Source organism: Aquila chrysaetos, chromosome 5, assembly GCF_900496995.4.
Source record: "Aquila chrysaetos chrysaetos chromosome 5, bAquChr1.4, whole genome shotgun sequence".
Classification (NCBI taxonomy): Eukaryota; Metazoa; Chordata; class Aves; order Accipitriformes; family Accipitridae; genus Aquila; species Aquila chrysaetos.
The window spans coordinates 72275152-72297481 of NC_044008.1; the positions used below are offsets into that span (position 1 = coordinate 72275152).

A 22330-nucleotide genomic window follows, 5' to 3' on the forward strand; every position below is an offset into this window, starting at 1 on the left:
CCCGTGCTTCCCCCACCCCCACGCAGGGAAAGGCGCGAGCGGCTGCGCCTGCGCAGAGCGGGCGGCGGGCCGCGGCCTAATGGCGCCGACTCGTCGCCTGGCTGAGGCCTATCCCTCGGCGCGCCCGTGGGCCGCGAATCGCCCTTGGCCTGACGGGAACGGGGATTTCTCCCTTCCCAGCCTTTGCTAAGTGGCGGCCTGATGCCTTTCGGCCTCCCGCTTTGTCTGCCCAGAGAGCCGCTCGGCTCCTGGCTGGCGTGCAGGAGCAGCGGTGAGGCAGCGTGCTTCAGTTTGGTCCTGGCTGGGGCTCACGGTGAAGTTCCCCGAGCTCAAAGCCTCACAGATGCTTAAGAGGGGTGTGAACTGTTTGTGGAAAGCCTCCTGCAAGTGCTCCAACGGAGAAAACCCAGGCTCAAGTGGAGTTGCCACGTTTTAACTAATAACTGATACTTGAAGGAATGGTAGATTCAGCTGCACGCCCACCTGGGATTTTCGAGAGGCTAAAGGAGTTAGATGTGCAGATCCTCACGGTGACAACAGGTTGGACACAATCGTAATAGCAGATTATTAAATGCTACTTTGACCAGTGCTTTTAGACTCTTACCCATTGCCTTTTATAAATACTAAATACATGGGATTGGAAACAGTTAACTATTTTTATCTTTTCAAATTCCACAACAGGGCTAGTAAAGCAATTCAAAGGTCACAAGAAGTGCACCAGTGCACTGAAGGACTGGGCTGTTTAGAAAGCACACATATAATAAACGATCAAATACCTGAAGCGGGTACTGTGGTGCTTACCTGCCCAGCTTTGCTAGCCTGAGGAATAACAAGAATGTCTTGCTACCTGAGGCTTTAAGCACACAAAGGAAAAGGTGGAGCTTGAAGCGTAAATATAAGCAGCCATATTGCAGACCACCTGTTTCAAGCAGTGGCAAATGCAAATGAAAACAACATAAGGAAGGAGAAGTGCCATAACAACACTCTCAGTTTATATCCTCCCACCTTCTAGCAATCCGTGCTTTAAGGCTTTTCTGAGACAAAAATAACTTAACTGTATTTGATGGCCATTTCTTCCCATTTTTGTTCTATTTATGCTCTTAGCTTCTAAGATACCGTGACAATGTGTTTTACAGTTTAATTGTACACTACCAGAAAAACATTTCCTTTAATTTTCAACACGTTGCCTGGTAAGAACAAGGGGCACAAAACAAAAAGAGTTACTAAAAATGGTGAGTTATAATTTTCTATTTATTTATACACTTTGTGGACTTTAATACCTTGTAAGTCACCTCCTTTGTAAACCAAAGTTGCAGTCTATCTAATTCTTTTGCCTTTAAAAGCAATTCCACACTTCTGATGATCCTTGCCATTTTCTCTTTATTGGCAAGAAATGCACACAGTATTCAAGATCTGGGCCCCATACAGATTTACATAGTGAAGGCATAAAGATGTTTTTGATCTGTTGTGTATTATTTCCTAATGATTTTTTTTCCTTCTTTTTGATTGTTGCTAAGAATGGAGCAAGGTTTTCAAAGAATAGTCCTAGATGTTTCCATGATCTCTTCCTCAAAAGTAACACTTAAGTTAGGCTTATCTTTGTTTATGAATAGCCACAGGTGTTCCCCCCTCAGCAATCTGGAATACCACCCCGATCAATCACTTTTTCTTAGTATTAATTTGTTCTTTTAGTAGCACTTCAAATTGAGTAGGTTCATTAATACTATCCCTGCAAATTTCTAATAGAGGATCCTCCCCATTTTTTTTCAGTATGGGGTTACTGATTTAATGTAGCTTGTTAAAGGTTTTTCTCCCCAAACACTCCTTTTAATGCCCTATATCTACTGACCCTATAGGCTTCCTGCTTCTGGCGGTCTGAAAAAGGTTTCTGCAAAGGCTGTGAAAATAGCAAATTGTTGATCTTTTCTTCTTCTTGCCTATTACATTTAGCTTAACACAGCTTATTTTGGTCTTTTTGTTTGTCTGTAACTTCGTGGTTCCTGTTTCTGTGCTGTTTAACCTTGCTAAGGTTTTGAAGAATTGAAAAGACCAAAAACCTCATCCTGGTCTCGCCTGCACGTGTTTAGTCTGCACGTAACTCCTTTTGATTTCCTCTCAAAAAAACTTCCACGTTTTTGTGTTCCACCCCTGTAAGTTAAACATCATTGATCTTCCCGTGTTCTCTTCTTACTTTGAAGCAACATGAGAAGCAAATCAATGCAGCTTTGCAGAGCTGGGTATGTATCAAACCGAAATCCATGTTCTAGTATTAATTTTGGTAATACTGATATGGATTTGCTTATATGCACAAAAGCTCTTTTATTAAAGCAGTATGTGCATTTGGATTAAATATCTACAAGTTATGGCCATAGACTGTTAGAGTTAACATTATCACTGATGTTTACTTGCTGCCAGTCATTGTTCTTAGTCGTAACTGGGATCTCTGCTGCTTCTGTCACGCTCCAGGAGTTTAAGGATAAGGGGCACCATTATTTCTAGTTCTGTGTGACTTGATGCAACACAGAAATTCCGGAATTCCTAAGGAGCACGGAATACCACTGCTCAGTAAGGAAGATATAATACGCTTTCACCATCCACTGTCTCCAAAAACCTGTATGCTAGCAGCTAGCACAGGAAGTTTCACTAGACAAAACCTTATAAAATCTTACTTCTCATAAAGGCTCTAACGCTCCCGTATCACGCTCAGAGGCTGTCACGTTACCCCGCGTTCCCAAGCAAACCCGCATCCCCCGCTCTCCATCCGTAGGACAACCCCGTTAATGGAAACAAACACCCCCACGCCGGGCCTGCAAGGTCAAGTGCTAGAACCTTCCCCCGCCGGAGACCAGCCCTCTCCCCACCTCATTTTGCTTGTGAAAACGCCAACAACCGTCTCCCTGAAAGGGTGACGAAGGCGGAACCACCCCGGGCAAACCCCCACCGCCGCCTGACGGGCCCGGCGTTTATCGCGCCGCCATTTTACACCGCCAGCCGCCCTCAGCAACCGAAACGCTTGTCCCCGGCCAGACCCCGGTCCTGCCCGGGGGAGCTCAGCGCACAGGGACCGGGGTCGTGGACGCGGGGAGACCCCAGCCCCCCGGGAGGCCGGCGGGGCCCTACACGCCGCGGCGAGGGGCGCCCGTCACGTGACAGAGGCGCGGTGGCTGCACCAGGAAGCGGGGGAGGGGAAGGCCACGTGACCCGCGCTGCGGCGTGGCTTTGAGGCAGAGGCGCTCTCTCTTCCCCCCCCCCGTTTCCATGACGACCGTCCCCTCCACAGCCCACAACAGTAACGCCGGCGGATGCTTGAAGAAAACAACGCCCGGTGGGCGGGGGCGGGGCCTTTCCGCCGCGCAGGCACGCCCCTTCCGGCGTAGCCTGCCCAATCAACGCGGAGAAAGCCGAGAGGGGCTATTTAAATTCCCCGGGGCGGGGCTGTGCCTGCCGTCCGTTGGGGCGCGAGGCGCCGTGCCATGGGCAGTGCTGAGGAGAGAGGTAGGGGGGGCCGGGGGCTCCTGAGGAGATCGTCGGGCGCCTCTTCCCTCCCGAATTCGCTGCCTCCGCCGCTGGGGCTAGATGGTGGGGCGTCCCCGCCGCCCTGTGGGGCCTTGCGGTGGGGCGGGTGCGGGTCTGGGTCTCGGAGGAACAGCAGCCAGCCTTCGTGGCCTGAAGGGGCGGGGGAGGCAAGGTGGCGAGCTGCCTGTTTTCTCCCCTCTACCTTGTCATCCTCCTGCTGCTCGTATTGCTAACACTGTCCACTTTACTCAGACGTGCTTTTCCTTAAAGGTGTCCTTTTCTTGTGTGGTGGCTTTTTAAGCTCTTTATTTTAACCTTCTTTCCCCCTCCGTGATACTCTTAAATCGATATAGCTGGAGAGGAACTGTAACAGAAGTTCCTAAGACATGTCAGTCTGAAATGTACGAGATGCTGCTTTAACCTTTCATGCACCTGAGACTATTAAGATGTTAGGGTAAAGTGATTTCTGGAACTGAGGGAAGACTATAGAGCAATGGAAAAGTAACACTCTGTGTACAGAAGAGTAAAAATTGTACGAATTAATTTCTATTGTAGTAATTATATACTTTTTTCTTCCAAAGATGACTTATCCCTTCTCTAGTAATTTGAAGTCCTTGATAATACTTGTTAAAATACTGTTTTGTTTGCAAAAGTAACACGGAGGGGGAAGATCTGACCTTAAGAGATTACAGACTAACAGACCTGAAGACTTTTTTAGTTTTCTTCCAAGTTGATGTTTGAGTTGGGTGACAAAGATGATGATAGAGGATATGTATACTTCAAAGGACTTTGAATTCAAGATTCAAAGTTTTGGGAAAATAAGGCTGTTTATGCACATATCTCGTTGTACTCAACATAGCATGAAGTTGGTGGGACCAGCTCTGTATTGTAATCCCTAAACAGCAAACTAATAAAAGTAGTCCTTGAATTTAGCTTTCATGAAGAACACTTATATTAGCAGTGTTGTCATTGCCTAAGAGTATTAGGGAAACTGGGTTTGTAAGAGAGAAGCTCATGTTTTTCAAAAAAGTATACATAATTTCTGATTTTTTACAAAAGATGTATCAAAGCTTATTTTGTCAAGTCCTTCAAGGTTTGGAATTCCTGGTTATGCAGCCAGATGAAATTTGCTTTCTATTATGTGGAAGAAAAAGTCATCTCCCCAGCCTGTGGCCCTTCAGTACCCTTCAGCTCTCAAGTCCAGTTGTGCTGTGACTGTGTACTTGAACAAGATGCCGGTGTGTATCATTCCTTACTCTCTGTCCATGTTTCCATCTGAAGTAAACAGGGCATGGAGCAGAAAGCATACAACATGTTCAGTGTTTTTGATGATTGGGATAGCATGACTGGGATTGACCACATATGGTGGAGTCAAAGACACTTAAACAGGCTTCATCTTGCACTGTAACTAACCATGTCTTTATTTCTGTGTCTTTCAGTTCTGACATTAATATGTTTTACTTCCTAATAGATTGGGTTGATGTTGCCAATGATCTTTTAAGGAGCTGTCACATAAACCAGCAGATAAAGCATCTCTCTGAATGTGGTGCTGATGTGTTTGTTTGTCTTTATGAGTCAATCTTAGGAGAAAAAGTACCAGGTGAGAATGTAATTTGTAAACCTGCTTATTTTTTTGGCTCTATATTTTGTAATGAACAAATTCAAGTTTGCAAAACTTATTGCAGGTGTAGGGGTTTTAATGTATTTGTATCCTTCCGAAGACAAACATAAGATTGTAATTCTTTAAGAAGACTTAAGTAATATTGGCCAATTTTTTTTGACTGCTATGAATGGCAGCTATGAGGGGAGTTCACTACTATAGCTACAGCAAAACTTTTTCTATTGTGAATTAGGTCTTGAAAGCCATACATAGGCACAGTACCTTTGAAGGGTGTGAATTGGCTCATTTCTCTTAAAATAGTGTTAATACTGAAGCCTGTTCTCATAAAATGCTTAATACTTATAGTCTGTCAAGAGCTAAGCTGTGATTTAACTCTGGTTTAAGCCAACTTCATTTGACTTCAGTGACAATAATAAGCAAGGCCTATGCAATTATGTATTTGTTTGCTTTATGGTAAACTGTTGCATTTCGGAAGTGTCCAGACTCCTACTTGCAGAAGGTAACTGCAAGAGGTAACTGGCAGCTATTGGTGGTAGAAGTCCTGTTAAATATAAGCCCAGAACTAAAAATAATGTTGCTCCCAATTAAGTAGAATGTATTGCAGTCCAGCTGGTCACTGACAGGGGAAGAAGTGATCTAAAGACAAACTGCAATTCCAATTTGATGATCTGAACTAGATGTGTGTGAAGGAATTAAAGTACTTTAGTCTCTGTTCTTGAGTTCAATAATTCAGCTGATAAAATCCTCACAACTTCCAGTGGGTGTTCTAAGTTTGTACTCAGTATTTATGAAAGATTTCATACAACCATATGATATTTGGGCGTTTCACCAAGTACACAAGGTATTAGAAAAAATACTAACTTGTAAGTGAAAGTTCAAGTTCTTTAGCCAAAACATCTGCAATAAGCTATCCATTTAGATAGCTAAAATCTAGTATTTATTTTAAATAGATTTCATAGCTACTCCTAGAAGCCAAGAGGATGATGCACATAATATACAAGCGGTAATAGATTCCCTGGCATTGGACTATTTGCAGGTCAGCTTGTCGCACATCACTGGTAAGTAGTCATTTTAATGTGGACAAACACCAGCTGAATATCTGTGTGGCTTAATTTAAACACTTTATAAGAACCATATGTTATAAAGCATACTTTCATACTTGGATGAAAGGTCTTTTTCCTGTAGTGAATGTCATCAAAACACTAAACCCTTGCCTCTGACATCAGGTTATAAATTTAAACAGCAAGCAGAGAACAAATAAGAGCCATCTTGTATGACACAGACCTGTAAGAAATGTTAAAGTTAGCAATCAATCATACTTCACTTGTCTGCTAAAGTGTTTCCTGAAGTCTGTTACTGGTTCAGTGTTTTTCTATATACAGGTCAAGCTTGGAGACTGGGTTTTAAAACATGAGCCTTGAATTTCAAACTTGTTATTGAGTTTTAAAAAGTCAGTGAGTGAAGACTTGAACCATGTTGTGTCTGTCCTTTGTACACAGATAATAGCTTTCATTGAGTATTCATATGTACAGTCTCGCATAACATAGCCTGCAAAGAATGAAAACTGCGTGCTTGATATGAAATATCTTTCTAATTTGGTACCTGTAGTGTATGGCTGGTATTTGTTAATCCTGCCTGCCAGTCCACAGACTTGGTTCATGCCGTAGCTAGTATGTATAAGAAAAGATTAAGTACCAACTATCCCTGAAAATATCCTTGATTTTTTTCTGTGTGTGTGTAAGCAGGTCTAGCATCAATAAACTTTCAATTATTAGAATTGAAAATATGCAACTTCAGGAAACTTTTAGGATGCCTTAAGCTTATGTACATAACCATAAATAAGTGACCAGTTGTCTTCTGAGCTGACAGCTTCACAAAAATTTCCAAGCACTCTTGTCCAGAAAAGTTCTGCTTTTGAGAATTTTTCTTCTGCCAAGTACTAATTATTAATATGTAGCAGTACCTTCTCTTCAGGTGAGAACATTGTAAAAGGAGAAAGGGAATCTATCAGAAACCTCCTTGAAATATTTGATGGTTTGTTAGAGTATCTTACAGAAGAAGCCAGTGAATCTTCTCAGAATGGAGGTGAGTAGACAGATGTCCTAGTTTAAGGTATTAAGTTCTGCTACTACTATATTTTATTATGGACCGCTTACTTCTGTTTGTCTGCTATCAAGTTAGCTTGCTGAGGGCTTTGTTAGGTTCTCATGACCATAGTTATTGGTGTTCATGGATGGAATAGAGCTCCCATAATAAGTAAACACTGTTTCTTTGCTGTTCTCCTCACTAGCAGCTATAGGGAATGAATCCATTAGAAGATACAAGCTTTGTGAAGCCTTGTTTTGGGATATCCAAGGTGTTTCCAATGTAGCAAAGACTTATTTGGTGGTTTGTCTTATTTATAGCCTTGACAATGCAGAAGAGTAGAAAGACTGAAACTGACCATGGGGGAAGGAAGTTTCAGTGGCTAAACTGAGTATTTACATTCCTTATTTTCAGAAACAATAATGATTAAAAATAGATAATTTATTTTCCCCAAAACTGGTTGAAAGGCAAGAATTGGAGAACATAATCTTTCTGCTTCATTCTTGTGGCAGAAGCCTACTCCAGACAATTCATCCTCTGTTAGTATGTTGCTTTTCAACTTGTTAGTCGAATGATTTATGGTTAGGATTCAGGGAGGGGAATGTTGACTGTAATTGGAACAGTGAGCATACATTGCTTTTACTTACCAGGAGACAAACAAGGGGATGACTTAATCTTTCCTGTGAAGTGGGTCTTGGGAGCAGATCCATGGCAGGGGCCATTTTGAGGAAAATGCTAAACAGGGGAAGAGAAGCGGCTCAGCTCTTCAGAGGCATTACTGTAACTGCAGACTGAGTACTGGTCTTCCTATCTTAGAGCTGATAAGAACTGTCATCACTGGCTGTTGCACCCTGTGAGTAAAGGGGAGAGCACTTGGTGGCTGAGACAGTTGCCTCCTGTCCTATTTCAGTGTGAATGGCAGAAAGAGGGCAGTAGCAATTTTCAGTGCCTGTACTTGTGCTTTTCCTTTCTCTGACTGCCATGCTGCTACCCAATAGGTGTTAGTGGCTCCAATTTCCTAGTTGTAAGTACAGGATTTAATTATTTTGAGGAAGAAGAAACGGGTTATTTATTATTGAAACAATAGGTTATATGATAGTTGTATTGTTTTCCAAAACTTGCCATAAAAGTTGCCCCCCCCCCAAGGGGGGGCATTGCATGTCATCATTTTAGATATCATCATTATAATGTTTTATTACACTTAAACTGTTTTGATGATATTGGCAATAATGCCTGTTAGTTAATAGGTAGAAGTAGTTTTCCTGAAAATAATTGCCCCTTGATTATTAACAGATGAGGCAAATGTGCTATCCAATAATGAAATTCAAATTGCATCTCAAGAGCAGCTGGAAAGCAATGCTGGTCAACTTATGCAACCTTCAATAGTCTCATCAGTTGAAGGGTAAGAACTATACTGAATATTTGCATTGACAGTGATTGACTATCTTTTTGTGTACCTGTAGAGAAACTAGTAGGGTTTTAATAGTATGCAAGTAGGAAATGTACTGATTACATATGTCAAATGGAATGTGAGGTAACTTTCTCCTTTAGCTGGGCAGCAAGAGGGCTAAAATTAGATCCAGAACTTTTTTGCTCTTGAAGAGTGCTGATGGCATTTTGTTTTAAGTTTACTTTACATGTGGAATGAAACAAGTTGAAAACTTTGTCTCATTTTTAAATGATTGTATTTTAGTTAAACTGCATTCGATTTGTCTTCATGATTTATACATTGGCTTGTTTTGTAGAAGCTGGTCTCTTACACCCTACACTGCAATAGCCAGCTACCTGTAGTAGAGTTGCCACTCTTCTGCAGCTCCATCTTGTGGACTGAAGCGGCAAAGACTTTTAGAGTAAATACTTTATGGCTTTATGTTCCTCTTAGGTCCCAGTCAGAATTTTTTGTTCCATCTGGTGATGTAGATGGATCAGAATCTACCAGTGAATTAATTAGACTTGGAGATACTGCTCATTCATTTTCCAAGAGAGAGGAAGGTGAGCTCGGGTGAAAAAAAAATCTCAGACTACCCTGTAGTAACATTTCTAGGCTTTTTTTATTTCTCTTTTTATAAAGTTATTTCCTTCAGACAAATACTTTGTTTTGAACTCTTATTTTACAAAAAACCCCAAACCACAATAAGTAAATATACCTGTAGTTAATCTTGCTGAAGTTAAAATGTAGCTTTCTTAAAGTATTCCAGACCCTATTTTTCATGACTCCTGAGTTACATTATCTGGATAAAGGTTTGTTGTTCGACTTCTAATTCAGTTCTCCCTACAAAGGCATTTTATTTTGTTCAATAGAATAAAAGATTTATGAAGCCTTTAATTTATTTATTGCAGTATAAAATGTATTATTTAAGACTGTAAAGAGACTAGTAAGTTCATTCTTAAAGAAGACTTGTTAGGAGTGTGTGCCATTTAAAAAACATAATGGGTGGTTCTGGAACAAATAATGTGTAGACTACTTAAATGGAGTCCATTCCTATTTTCCTATAAAAATATTCCTATTCTTAAAGGTGATTAATCTCTCCAAGTAGAGGCATAAAGAAATATTGTGAATTATGAATTTTTTTATTTAATAGAATTACAAGTAGGAATTTAACAGACCTATTTTGATCATAGTATGGATTGTTAATATCAAGTTATTAACATACCAAACATGAAAATGGTCCATCTAAAGAGTTCATAGCAAGATGCTTTATTGTTCTTAATTTAATCTTCTTCAAATACCACTTCTAGAATACCAGTTGCCTGAGTTGCTACCAGCAGAAAAGGACAAGGGAGTGGAAGAATCTAAAAACTCAGAGGCTATTGCAACATTACCTAGAGAGTTCTCTGAAACTGAAAGGGCCATTGTAATGGAAAAGAAAGATGGTGAGTATTCATTCTTCTGACAGCTAATCTACCTGATTTTGAGTAACAGGTGTAGGGTACTAAGGTAGTATAGAGAAGAACTTCAGTCATGGATAGAAACACTTTAGCTATATTTTGAAATAAATAAATCCTTTTCAGAAATTTTATACTTTAGATATTTAGATACTTCTAATTTAATATGTATGGACAATATACAAAACTAACATTCTGCTTTCACAGATAACACTTAAACTTCAAGTTCTTCGTATTTGTCTCTTAAGGATCAATGGAGTCTGTTCATACTACTGAACCTCAAAAAGAGAGTTTGAGTGCCAGTGCTAGAAAACTTGGGGAGCCTATACAGCAAGCTATTCCTTTGCTACCACCATTTCAACCTTTGGAAGCCAGACCTCATTATCCTGGATGGAGAGATTATCACAGCTCAGACAGCCAGTTAGCAGCTTCGGCTAACAGTCAAGGAATGAAAATTCCTACTGTAAGTAAAAACGTGTCGTTTGAGATATATATATATTTTTTTTTAAGTAATCAATACTGCTTTCATTTTAAAACCTTCTAGTATACTTACAGAATGCGAGTAGTTGGTCTCTGAAGAATGCTTCTGAATGTGTCAGATTTTATCTTCAGTTCAAAGAATTTTTGATTGTGGATTCATTCTTCACTTAGTGTCCACAGAGGAAGTTAGAGGGATGTGTTTATTTTATACATACACATCTCCATAATCAATGTAACCGTACAGTTTACAATATAGTAAACAAGATAATTATAGTGTATTTTTATTTATCTATAAAATCAGCATTGATTTTTCCATATGCAGACAATCCTAATGTATGACCTTCCTACAAACCTAATGTATGACCTTCCTGTCAACACTCTCCTGCGAATTTATAGAAAACATGTTGCTTTTTATTTCAGCTTGAAAAGTCACTTACACAAAAACCTGAAGATGTTTCTGATAGTCTTCCTCTATCAAGGAAAATCCCTGGTGAGAGAGAATTTTGCTTCCTATAGGGTAACTCTTAAGTGTCAAATGTTGCATTTATTTTTATTGGCACTACAAGAAACATGGTTTTGAAACTACTACTGCATTTTTTTTTATTCAGCTGCAAGTTCATATTTCTATCTCTGTTTTATAGAGAAACAAAAATAGGTTTCTCCAGCAGAGTGAACAGCTTAAGAGTAAAAGAATCTGTGTCCCCAGTTCAACTCCTTTCTTAGTGAATCCAGTTAAGATGTGCCTACACTACAGAAATCTGTTCTAGCAGATAACTCCCATGCCTGAGCTTATTCTGAGCAGAGAAACACGGACCAAACAAGCCAGTTTCAACTCTAGGAAAAAGCCATTAACTGCTATTGTAGAAAAGGTTTAGAAGCTAGTTTTCAGTGCTTATTTTTCTCTGTTGCCTGGGAAACACTGGTTACCTTTCTAGTTTCCATAGCATTCCCATGACACTGAACATTTAAACCTTGAGAAATTACCAAAATGAATGTCACAACTGTGTAACCACAGCTGGTTTGTCATTCTGTTCTCTTTGAATAATTTGGATCCAAAGGCCATGGATCACATCTTTTGTTACTTGTTCTCCACATTAGTAGGCACAGTGCAGTCTATGCTATCAACTAACATTTATCTGTCATCTGCTTCTGCAGTGGGAGACAAGGTGGTATCAAATGATGCTGAGGACAATGTGGCAAAGGTAGATGCTGCATATTTACCTTATTTGTTGAAGTTCAGTCAATATTTTTGGATTTTTGCTTAATTCTCCTGATATCCTATGGCACTTCTGCGCTTTTTTCAAACCTGCTTTTGGCTTGCTTTCTTCAATATACAATCAGTGATGCAATGTTGCTAGACTATGACTATGTACAGTTTGTAAGTCATATCAGTTCTTTCTGGAGGTGTTTGCTCCAAGAAGTATGTGCCAATACCTGTAGAGTTCTAATTTATCACAACCAACCAGTTACTAGTTATCTTGGGTTTAATCAAAGATGTATAAAATGCAAGAGTACAGTGATATCCTTTCTCTGAAGTGTATCAGTATTCTAAATTAGTAAGAATTTTGTTTTTTCTGGGGTTGTTCATACCAATAAAATTCAGATTTTGCTCCTTTCCTAAAGATCACTAAACTGCCTGGCTGTATTCTTTCATTTTATTTCCTTGCATTGTCCTTTGCTTTTCAAAAACTGAATAATGCAAAACCCACAAATTGATCAGCAGATGCCATTCTGTGCTTGTAGAAACATGTCTGTATAGGAAGTTCCTTGCTCTGGAAAACACTTACTTTGCCTTCTGCAACCACAAGAGGTACTCACAGACTTCATTTGTTCCAATAGTTTCAACAGCCTTTAGTGCTACATTGTCTGTTTAAAACATTGTCGCTGTTTAAAACTCATTTTCCACTGGTGTGTTTGCAAGTACATGCATGCCAACCCCAAATTACTCCAGTTTGAACAGATAAGTTACCAGGCAGTACTAAACCAGTGTAACTAAATGGCATGAAGACATAAGGGGTTTCTTTTAGTTTGCTGTGAATTGCAGCTTAGTCTATACTCAGTGAGGTTCAGCTTACTTGCATTACTTGGCATTAGTCCCAGGCTAATGAGGTAGTATGTAGGGATACTCATATAACTTAACCTAGACCTTGTTCTTCTGATTCAGTGGTTTAGCTGTAGATGATTCTTGAACTGATCTTGTATACTTCTTTATACATCTAATTCTCTAAAGCACACTATCTTCAGTCAGGGATCTGGACATATAACTACTTTATATATATAATCATAGGGTTTGAGATGCTTTTCCTATAAAAGCTGTTGTAGGATCTCTCTACTCACATGATCTGTGGCATTTCTGAGCTTTGCTGTGAAGATCTTAAAAATCTTAATTTACTAATTTTCCTAGGTTCCTTGGGTATATGGGACTTCTACATCTGCTTCCTCTTTACATCAAAAACTCTCACTACATGCTGAAGAAGTAACATGGACTTCAAGACCTGAATCTAGATATTTGTCTAGAAAGAAAAGGCAAGTTCAGTTTTTTGGTACTGAGCCAAGCTAGCACTTCTATATACATGGCCACCCAGGTGCCCCCTTGCCCCTCCCCCCCCCCAAGATCTCTTCCTCCTTGGCTGTATGACAGTGAAAGATTAATTTTAACAGAAAGAATTCCTGTTTCTCCTGACATAGCTGTATTTAAGAAAATGCATATATAGGCATTTACACATTCAGCTTCTACTTAATCCTATAAAAATGCACTCATGCAAAAAGTGAACTGGAATTATATGAGGTAATGCTTATCTTCAAGTTTTTAGAATAGAAATGAAATCTGTTTTCTGTTTTAGCAGATATGAAAATTCCACCCCCGATTCGCTTGAAGAGTCTCTTTCCCCTAGAACAACAAAGGAAAAGCTATCTGAGCAAGAGCTTCATAAAGTGTCAGAAAAACTCTCTCACAGGTTAAATGAACTAGATTCTGTAAGTGAAATCTATTCTTTGTTGTATCTGAGCACACTAGCCTTAGTAATGATAGTGGAGAGAACCAGAATATAAATTAATATTGATGAAAAGGAAATCTGCAACTAACACCTGACTTCAGACAGTTCTAAATTTTGAATGAACTACTGAACCTGACCCCTCAAAAAATCTATCCAATAGATGTTAAAGAGAGCTTTGGGTGGGCACACTGGAGAAGAAGAGTTGACAGATGAAGACAACCTGTCTCAGCACAGTGACAGCGTCATGGATTATCACCGAAGGAAAGCTGAACGAGGTAACAATTCTTATGTCACTTAAGTGTTAGGATGGAAAGGAATATAAAAAAAACCCAACAACTTCTCATGTAAAGCTGAGTACACTGAACTACTCCTAGTTAGTTACTACATCTTGTATTGTTGGTTCACTTACATTTTGTCTTGGATCCAAACCTAAGCAACAGTAATAATTACAATTAAGTTCCCATTCAACACTTAAATAGCTACAGTAAAACTTTACTAAAAATACAAGGCAAACACAGCTGCACAAAAAAAATATACAGAAAGTGGGGGGAGGGACAGAATGCAAGCTCATTGATAGGACTGCGATTCTGAAATGAGGGTCTATTCACAATACACTTCACTGCAGATTCTTCTGTGCTGAACACAAGCATGTACATCTGGGCATCTTACAACCATATTGTACAGTGTGTGTGTGTTGGTGGCAATATGATTAAATAACCACCCTATATGTACAGCAGGCTATAAAGCTATCATATATCTTGATCTAATCCACATGCACAACATTATATTGCAAGATGGAGCTGTTTGTGACCCTGGCATATAGACAGTCTCTGCCCTTGAGCTACCTTCAGTTGTCTTTGCTGCTTTTTCCTTTCCCATCTTGAATATCTCCTGGCACCTTTACTGTTATATAAACCCTAAAATTTGTGATTTGGGGCAGGGATAAATCTGAAGGCAAAGGCTTTAGCTTTTTATGACTTAATTGGCACTAAACTTTTTGACTCCTATGCTGTATGGGGTTTTGGGGGCTTTTTTCCTTTTGTTTGGCTGGAGGTTTTTTTTTGTTTCAGGTTAGGTACTCAATGAATTGCCTTTCCTTACAGACATACCACATCTAAGGTACCCAAGCAGGCCACGATCCCTTTCTCCACCCTCACCCTCATCTCAGCATCAACTCTTTTCTGAGTTGGAAGATAAACTTTGCAGTAGCCGAACAGGCCAAATAAGGAAATTACGCAGCCAGCTGCAAAAAGAAAGGGATGAAAGAACAAAAAAAGCAAAGGTAATTTCTAGGTTAGACCTATTGGTCACTTTTGCCAACAGTTATACTAAAAGCATTAAAACTGAATGCTCTTACTTAATGGCGGGATCTGGCCTACTTCAGTAATTTTGTACTGTTGTATCTGTAGACTGCTGAGGAACAAGACTTAAACCCCAAATTTTGCAACAAAAGAGTTTAAAGTAGAAGAAGCTACTTTGCCCTATACACTGAACAAGTTAATGAGGTGGTCATATGGACTGATTATTTTCTCTGAAAAGTCCTCTTATTTTTATTTTCTAGATGGTTGCTAAAGCTTATGAAGATGAACTAAGAATTTATGAAGCTAGGGAAAGGCTCAGACTTTCCAAGCTCAGAGAAGTCATCAAGGAAATGGTATGTGATGCACTGTGGTGACTGTTGGTTGTGTTTTGTTTTTTTGTTTGAAATTTGTCTAGATGATCTGTCTAGACACTGGATATGTCTTTTGGGTACAAAACCTCCTTGACTTCCAGTGTCATAGCTACAGCACTGTATATTATTAAACTAGTAAATGGAAGGACAGCTTTTCCTGAGATAGGTAGAACCAAGGGACAAGTAGTCTTAGGCATTTTAACACTTCTAACAATAACCTGTTCTTATGGGTAACTTAACCACCATGCTTTTCACATGAAGTGGTAACTTCAAGACACTCAGATTTATAGAATTAAAGATAAGTGAGCAAGTAGATAGCTTCCACAGACTGTCGTAAACTTCTCCACAGATGGCACTTCACAAACACACATCCTGAACAGCTAGGTTAATAAGGTTGGAGCCCCTGTACACTGTAGGCAATCTGCTTAATATTGTCATAGTCTTTTTAGCTACTTTAAAATTTGGGTTTGTGCAAGCATGATTCTCTAATGTTATGAATATGGCAAAGGGGTTTTTGCTACTTTCTTACATACTATTGGAACAGCAAAGAGCCTAAGCTGAAAAGCTCTGTCATACTACTGTAGGCTGCACTGGCCCTTTTCACAACCTTTGCAGAAGCAGTCCATAGGCTGCTGCAGTAGTGTTAAGTGCTGCAGAAGAGCTGATGTTATGCAATAGTGAGATTTAACCTTTATTTGAACCCTGACCTGCATTTGGTAAATTCTGGCCTTCTGTAGAATCCAATTCAATACGTCCAAATTCTCATTCTAAAGTTTCAAAGACATTTAAGTTCTGATACCCAAACTATGTGATCTATCAGTCTTTCCCTTCTCATACCTGTTCTCCATCTGTTTTACATCTGCTCCTAAGGAACAAGAATACAAAGAAAACATCTTTAAAGAACCTCCAAAAATGCCTCAGCCAGTGAAAGTTTATTCTAGAAAAACCACACCTCGGAATCCCAAATACAGCCAGTGGATTCCAAAACGAGGGACTGCGAAGCCAAAGAAAGCAGCTCCAAGTAAGAACTGCAAAACTATACTTGGTGGAAAACTGGCATCTTTTGAAAGCATGTGTTGAACTCCAAGAATAAAGGCATCAGTCCAACATATACCAGTCAGCTGTAGCATTTTCCCTTCTTATGACCTCTATATGTCTGGATTTTTGTTAGGGAAGATAATGCTTTAAGTAAATGTAAACCACTAATGCATGATCAAAACTGTGACCCATTTGCTACCTCCTTAAAATCCCTTGGATTATTTTCAAGGCTTGTTTCCATTACTGCTGCTCCTATCCTTGCTCTACTATAGTGTGAGCTCAGTCTTTTTTTTTTTTTTTTGTGAGCATGTATCAGATTTAAAATTGGGCCTTTGGCTTGAGCAGACTGGTGCTGAGCCATGTACAAGTATTAGAGCAGAATCTGTCAATTGCTATAATTTTCCTTTCAAGACCCTGCCCTGGTGGTGTTAATGCTGCCACTGGTTTTGCTGAGCAAGTGTTGCTCCAAGAACAGCCAACATGCAAATCACAGGCTCAGTTTTGGTAAACAGCATTGTGCATGCTTATGTATAAGATCATGGTATAATCCCCTACATATCTGAATGTTGCTCAGGTACACTGCCTTATTTTTTCCAGTGTTTAAAGGGCATATACTTGGTTAATACCCATTTGTTTCATTTCCCCATCATCTTTTCCTGCCAGAAAGATCAAAGATGTAATGGGAATTAGCTGGTTGCAAATCAGTTTATTTTACACCTGTTTACTTGACCTGGATCTGTCATTACTACTGCTGTATGAGCATTATTTAAGTTGCTGCAACCAATGAGAGAGAGAGAGAAAGAAATCACTGATTAATGATGGTCAGAACCATTTGAAGAAAGAAGGGGATACCTGTCTTAATTGGATGCGGTGGTGGGAGGGAAATAACTATAAAAGCAGTTCTTCAACAGAAAGAAAAACCAAATAAAAACAACAAAAACTTGAGATTACTTTCTCTGCTGCTGTACTGACAGTTCTGCTGGGTTTAGCCTGACATCATAACAGCAGCATGGTACTTTTTTATATAGTGTTCAATCTAAAATATTTCATAACTTAGGCTGACACTGTCTGGAAGAATTTACCACTAAATGTATTCTCCAGGAATTTATTGCTTACATCTGTCTTTACCTTGTAGTGAAAGTAAGAGACAATGACCTCCTATTTCAGCTACTGGAAGAGTTTCCCCACCTACATATTTCCCACCATACTATGAATAAAATGTGGCAGCAGCAGCTTGCACATACTGAACAACTTAAGGCAGCTTCTGGCAAAACTAGACCAAAACTCCAAAATGAAGTAAGCATTCTTATTCTTACCTTCTAAGTGTCAGCAGGGATAGTACCTCTGACAGAACAGTCAGCAGTCATCAGTTTGTATTGCACAATAAAATCATCCTAACAATTTGTATGCGGCATAGATAGGGTACATGCACATCCAAAGCACAATATGAAAGGATGTATACCTGAGCTTGGTTAAATAGGAACGTACATATCTAGACATGTGGGTTCAACTTCTTATCAGCCACTTGAATATAATGTTCATTTTTTTATACTAGTTTATCTAGTACTGTCTAGGATTGCTATTACTTTTTTAAAAGCATTTTGTAGTTTCAAGTGCTAATTCTGAACAGTCTTTTAAACTAAAAGTTAGTTACAAGATACAAAAGTTGGGAACTCTCAACATAAAAACCAAAACATAGCAGAGGGGCAATGGTTAATACTCCTACCCACAAGTGCCTGTCCTGCAGAATGATGGAAGTAATTAGCTTTTTTTAAATCTCCAGGTTCAACAAGCTCTGAAGAAGCATGAGCTTCTTGTTGCAATTATTAAAAAAGATCAAGACCATAACAAGAGACTGGTATGTTCTTTGAAGGCTATTTGATATGTAATATAAAAATTTCATGTTGAGCTAGTTAGAATGCATATTCCCTGGTCCATGAAAGTGGCTTTTTATCTTACAACAATTTTATGCCTCTTGAGTAGCTGTGGTCTCTAATGCCATGTAATCTGTTTGCTGTGTGGCTACTGAGCTCATGGGAATGGAATATTATGATTATACTGCACTGTTGCTTTAAAAGTGCAAACAAATTCTAAGCATGTGCAAGAAGGAGAAACTTTAGGCTCCTGGTGTTGCTGGTAAAAACACAGCTACCATGGCAATGTTGATTCCTTAATTATATAGTGCTCTTGATGGTACCACTTTACTAAATCAGTGGTGACTAAAGCTTTAAACCATAAATGCGGTGTAAAATTGGGGTAGGGAGAAGGTCCTTAGTAAAGAACCCTGTTTATTTAGCAATGATTAACAAAGCTTTGACTGCAGCAATATCTCTTGGAAGCTTGGTGGTCTTACAGCTACTGTTCTCCATTTAGCAAGAATTTAAGCAACGTATCTGCCGACAGAAATGGGCTCAGAATAAAGTGAGAGAGAAACGCCAGCAAGTTGCTCGAGCCAGGAAATATTATGAAGATTACCGGGTTCAGCTGCGTGCCAAGATGATGCGGGCTAGGACACGGGAAGAAAGGGTAAGGACAAGATGTCTTTCTCTGCAAGTGTGGAATTCTTTTTTTGTTTGGACCCTAGTGCTGAGGACCCATAGTCTGGTGGTTCAAATGATGGCACAAGTAGCCAGACAGCAAGTTAAGTGAACAGAGCTTAGGAGCCAGGACTAAATGGTTGGTCACAAGTGGTCAAGGCTACAGATGAGAAGGTTCCTTCTTTGGAAACACTGATAGAGTTTAGGGCAAACCACTGTAAAACAAGAAAGGATGCTTTATGGGGTTAAGAGAAGGAGAGAAAGGGTGAAGTAACAGTATGGAAAAACAGGGCTGGTAACATGAGAAATTGGGGAAATGAGTTTTCAGAAACAGTAGGATTAAGAAGTTGTTCCTATAGTTACTATCCAAAGAAAACAATCTAAATCTTCAGTTAAGGAAACTGATCAAAAAGACAGCTTTGTTATTCAGTTAAACAAAGTGGACTTTTTGACAGATATGATCTCTAATTAGGGCTGGACACCAGCTAAGAGAAGCAAGTAGAGTTATTACACTTCGCAAGAGTAGATACACAATTTTCACCTTTTAAAACAAAAGACTAGAAGTTTAGTGTGTAATCCACTATTAGTGATTTGAGAACTGTTTGCCTCAAGCTGCACTGTAGCTGGTAAGTGTTCTTTTGTACAAATGGAAAGCCTGAGTACAGGCTGGATTTCCTGCTATTGGAAATCTGGATGAAGGTCCTGAAGTTAAACAACAGAACACAGGGTGGGCTGTAAACCACAGTGTTCAAAGACCCTGGCTTGCATTGCCAGGTTGCCTGAAGTGATTTAAAAAATGTAAAATACGTTTGCTGTTCTAGCCCCTTTCTTAGTCATATCACTGAACTGATGTGAAACATTTATTTTATCTATCAGAATTTCAGCTAAATGAGTAAAACCAATACAGCTCAGCTGTATCTGTAGCACTGTTACTAGATACAACACTGTGTACTTTTTCATGGGCAATGATGCATCTTCATGTGATCACCATTCTGTCAGGAGATAAAGCAGCTGAAAAATGTAGATGTGTACTTAAAAGCTTCTGGGAAAGTTTTAGGTTTGCTTTTTTAATTGCTGGCAGATATTTAAAAAATTATTTGAAGAAGGCTTAGAAATTCAGAAGCAAAGACTGAAGGACCTGAGAGCATATGCTCAAGAGAAGCATGCTGAGCAAAGGAGAGCGCATCAAAATGAGTTGGAGTCTATGGAGAACTATTACAAAGATCAGGTAAGGCTTAATCTGCATTAAAGACTGTTAATATTTTTTTACACTAGAAGTCTTTCCTTCCTTTAATTGGTTCAACTCATACACATGTTATGCTTTAGTTTTCCATGCTAGCAGAAGCTTTATCTCAAGAACGCCAAGAAATCCAAACCAGAGAGAAAGCACAAGCACAAGTAAGTATTTTTAATTTTGTGTAAATGTCTTTTTTCTTTTTACATGCTGTGCTAATGTCTGTATTTTCTTTAGATGCTACAGAAAACAAAAAGAGAATTAAGATCAAGGATGGAAAAGGAAATACAGCAACTGCAAGCAGCAATAATGCAAAGTGATGATGACACCTTTTTTCAAGAACTAGAAGCAGACAGACTGAAATCTAGACTTCAGATGGCTTCCTTTCAGTATAGCAAAAGCCATTTCTTGTAAGACTTACTTAAGGTAACTATCATTGCAGTTCTCTCTGGCTAAGATGATGAGAATCTTTGAGAGCTGCTGTATGAGGAAGATGGTGTGTGGCTGTTTTTCTCCAAAATACCTGGTCTGTTGTTTTGACGTGTCAGAGGTGTAGCTGCTGGTATCTGGGATCTCCACAGCACTTTTATGATCACCAATAAAGTGTTTGAACTACTTTCTCCCTTCTTAGCAAGGCTGACACAATGTTGAGCTCCACACAAAGGAAGTGGGATGAAGTCAGTGTGCTTTAGTGAAGTTAGTGTAGTGAACAGTTGAAGGTTAAGCCTCCACTACACCTGTGCTAGTTGTAGTTGCTGGAGTTGAAAAGCCACACTAACACCATTAGCCAGAAATTACTGGATTGGAAAGCTCACAAAGAACAAGAAGATCTTTAAAAGAACATCAGTGGTTCAAGTTTCCTGTGAAAGGACAAGTTTGCGAATGCCTGCAATAAACCTGACATAAAAATCAGTGATTTAAATATATTTAAGCAAGGGAGGGCTATGTATGCATACTATGTTTACAATTTTGGTGTTGCTGACTTGGTTAATGGCAAAGCATATGAAGTACTACTTCCTATGCTACAAATGTATTGGAAAAAGTAGTCTGAAATAGAAAACAACATTCTTCTAAAGCAGTAAAATATAAGCTTCTGCAAGAACTGAAACCTGGGAAGGACCTCTGGACAGCATTGCTAATTATTTTCAACAGGGCTATACTAATTGGTGTATGCTCTGTAGGTTGCTGTAGGTATTGCAATTGTTGGATTTCACACAGGGTTTTCAAAACTACATAAAGACAACATGTAAACAAGCAAAGGTTTGTTTCAATAGATCTTTTTCAAAAGGGAGTCATAGCAATGCTATATACAAATGGACAGGCAATAACAACGATGTTTGCTCTTAGCAGCAGATTATTTGGACAAAAGTTTTGCAAGGGTACTTGCAGTTACTACCATGTTTAGGTTTATTTAGGGAAAAGCAGATTAGTTCCAGTTCTGTCAGTGTGAAGCTAGAGTAAGTAGTGATTAAAAATTCCAACATTCAGCTTTTACCTTACTTCAGGTTGTAAGGTCTGCTTCTAGGCAGAGTAGGAGCTGACAGTAGGTACTACACCTATCTGTGTAGAATCATCATGTGCTATAAAGACTATGTTGTTTAGTAGAAAATTCATGTTTCAGCAGCCCTGCATTACAGGCCCTATAAGATGCAAACACAGAGGGATGAATACTTCAACTGAGAACAGACTACGCAAAATGAAGCTGATAATTAGTGAAGCCCATTACTGATATATTTCCCCACCCCCCACTTGAACAAATTGCAATTTTTAAATAGTTTATTTTATCTTGGTAATGAGGATGAACTAAAGTGTAATTTTAAACAGGCTCTACTAGCAGCGTTCTTGCTTAAAATTGCATGTGTGAGAAGTGATATAAAAATACTGGAATTAATTGCATTGTATATACAGTATTTAAAACTTACCATGAGATGGTGTCAATTCTATAAGAGACAACACACTCAATGAATTAGGACTCATGCATTGAGAAGAAAAAGAAAAAAGAACAAAGCAGGAAAAAAAGCCCCCAGCAGCTGCTTTAAACAAAACAGCTAGCAGTTAGAGCATGATATACCTCACTTAAAAAAAACAAACCAAAACCAAACCCCAGAAACACACAACAAAAAGCCTCCACAAAAACAGAAACCCACACCCTGATTTTCTGAACAACGCTTTCCAGGGAGTTGCTATAAGCCTGGCTAATTTGAAGCCTTTATCTAAGGGACAATATTTACCAGTTACTTGTTAAATTTGATCAAGTTATTTACC

General features: G+C 39.2%; 1 protein-coding gene and 1 long non-coding RNA gene across 8 annotated transcripts; one reads left to right on the forward strand and one right to left on the reverse strand.

Annotated features, from left to right (window-relative positions):
* Positions 1 to 32: 32 nt before the first annotated feature.
* On the forward strand, positions 33 to 20681 carry CEP95 (centrosomal protein 95). 7 transcript variants are annotated; one of them, XM_030014434.2, is made up of 23 exons: positions 3562 to 3579; positions 4601 to 4754; positions 4988 to 5116; positions 6088 to 6195; positions 7112 to 7222; positions 8516 to 8624; positions 9105 to 9214; positions 9962 to 10096; positions 10357 to 10571; positions 11009 to 11078; positions 11744 to 11790; positions 12993 to 13114; positions 13432 to 13564; positions 13745 to 13859; positions 14688 to 14866; positions 15146 to 15238; positions 16127 to 16277; positions 17430 to 17590; positions 18078 to 18152; positions 18668 to 18820; positions 19913 to 20059; positions 20158 to 20229; positions 20303 to 20681. In XM_030014434.2, exons 1-23 carry the CDS (start codon positions 3577 to 3579, stop codon positions 20477 to 20479), a joined length of 2769 nt encoding a protein of 922 aa, XP_029870294.1. In that variant the 5' UTR covers positions 3562 to 3576; the 3' UTR covers positions 20480 to 20681. The 7 variants fall into 7 exon arrangements, with proteins under 7 accessions (XP_040979913.1, XP_029870298.1, XP_029870300.1 ...); XM_030014435.2 differs by having other exon boundaries at positions 13435 to 13564; XM_041123979.1 differs by lacking the exons at positions 3562 to 3579; positions 4601 to 4754 and adding an exon at positions 33 to 540.
* On the reverse strand, positions 2270 to 3278 carry LOC121233363. The gene is made up of 2 exons (XR_005932566.1): positions 2953 to 3278; positions 2270 to 2538 (listed from the first exon to the last, which is right to left on the reverse strand). It is a non-coding gene; the product is annotated as an uncharacterized LOC121233363 (long non-coding RNA).
* Positions 20682 to 22330: the final 1649 nt, after the last annotated feature.

Excerpts from the sequence above, each read along its gene's own strand:
- CEP95 (XM_030014434.2), top strand. Across the intron at positions 13,565-13,744 it reads GGTTAAATGAACTAGATTCT|ATGTTAAAGAGAGCTTTGGG; the intron begins GTAAGTGAAATC and ends TCTATCCAATAG. Across the intron at positions 14,867-15,145 it reads AAAGAACAAAAAAAGCAAAG|ATGGTTGCTAAAGCTTATGA; the intron begins GTAATTTCTAGG and ends TTTATTTTCTAG.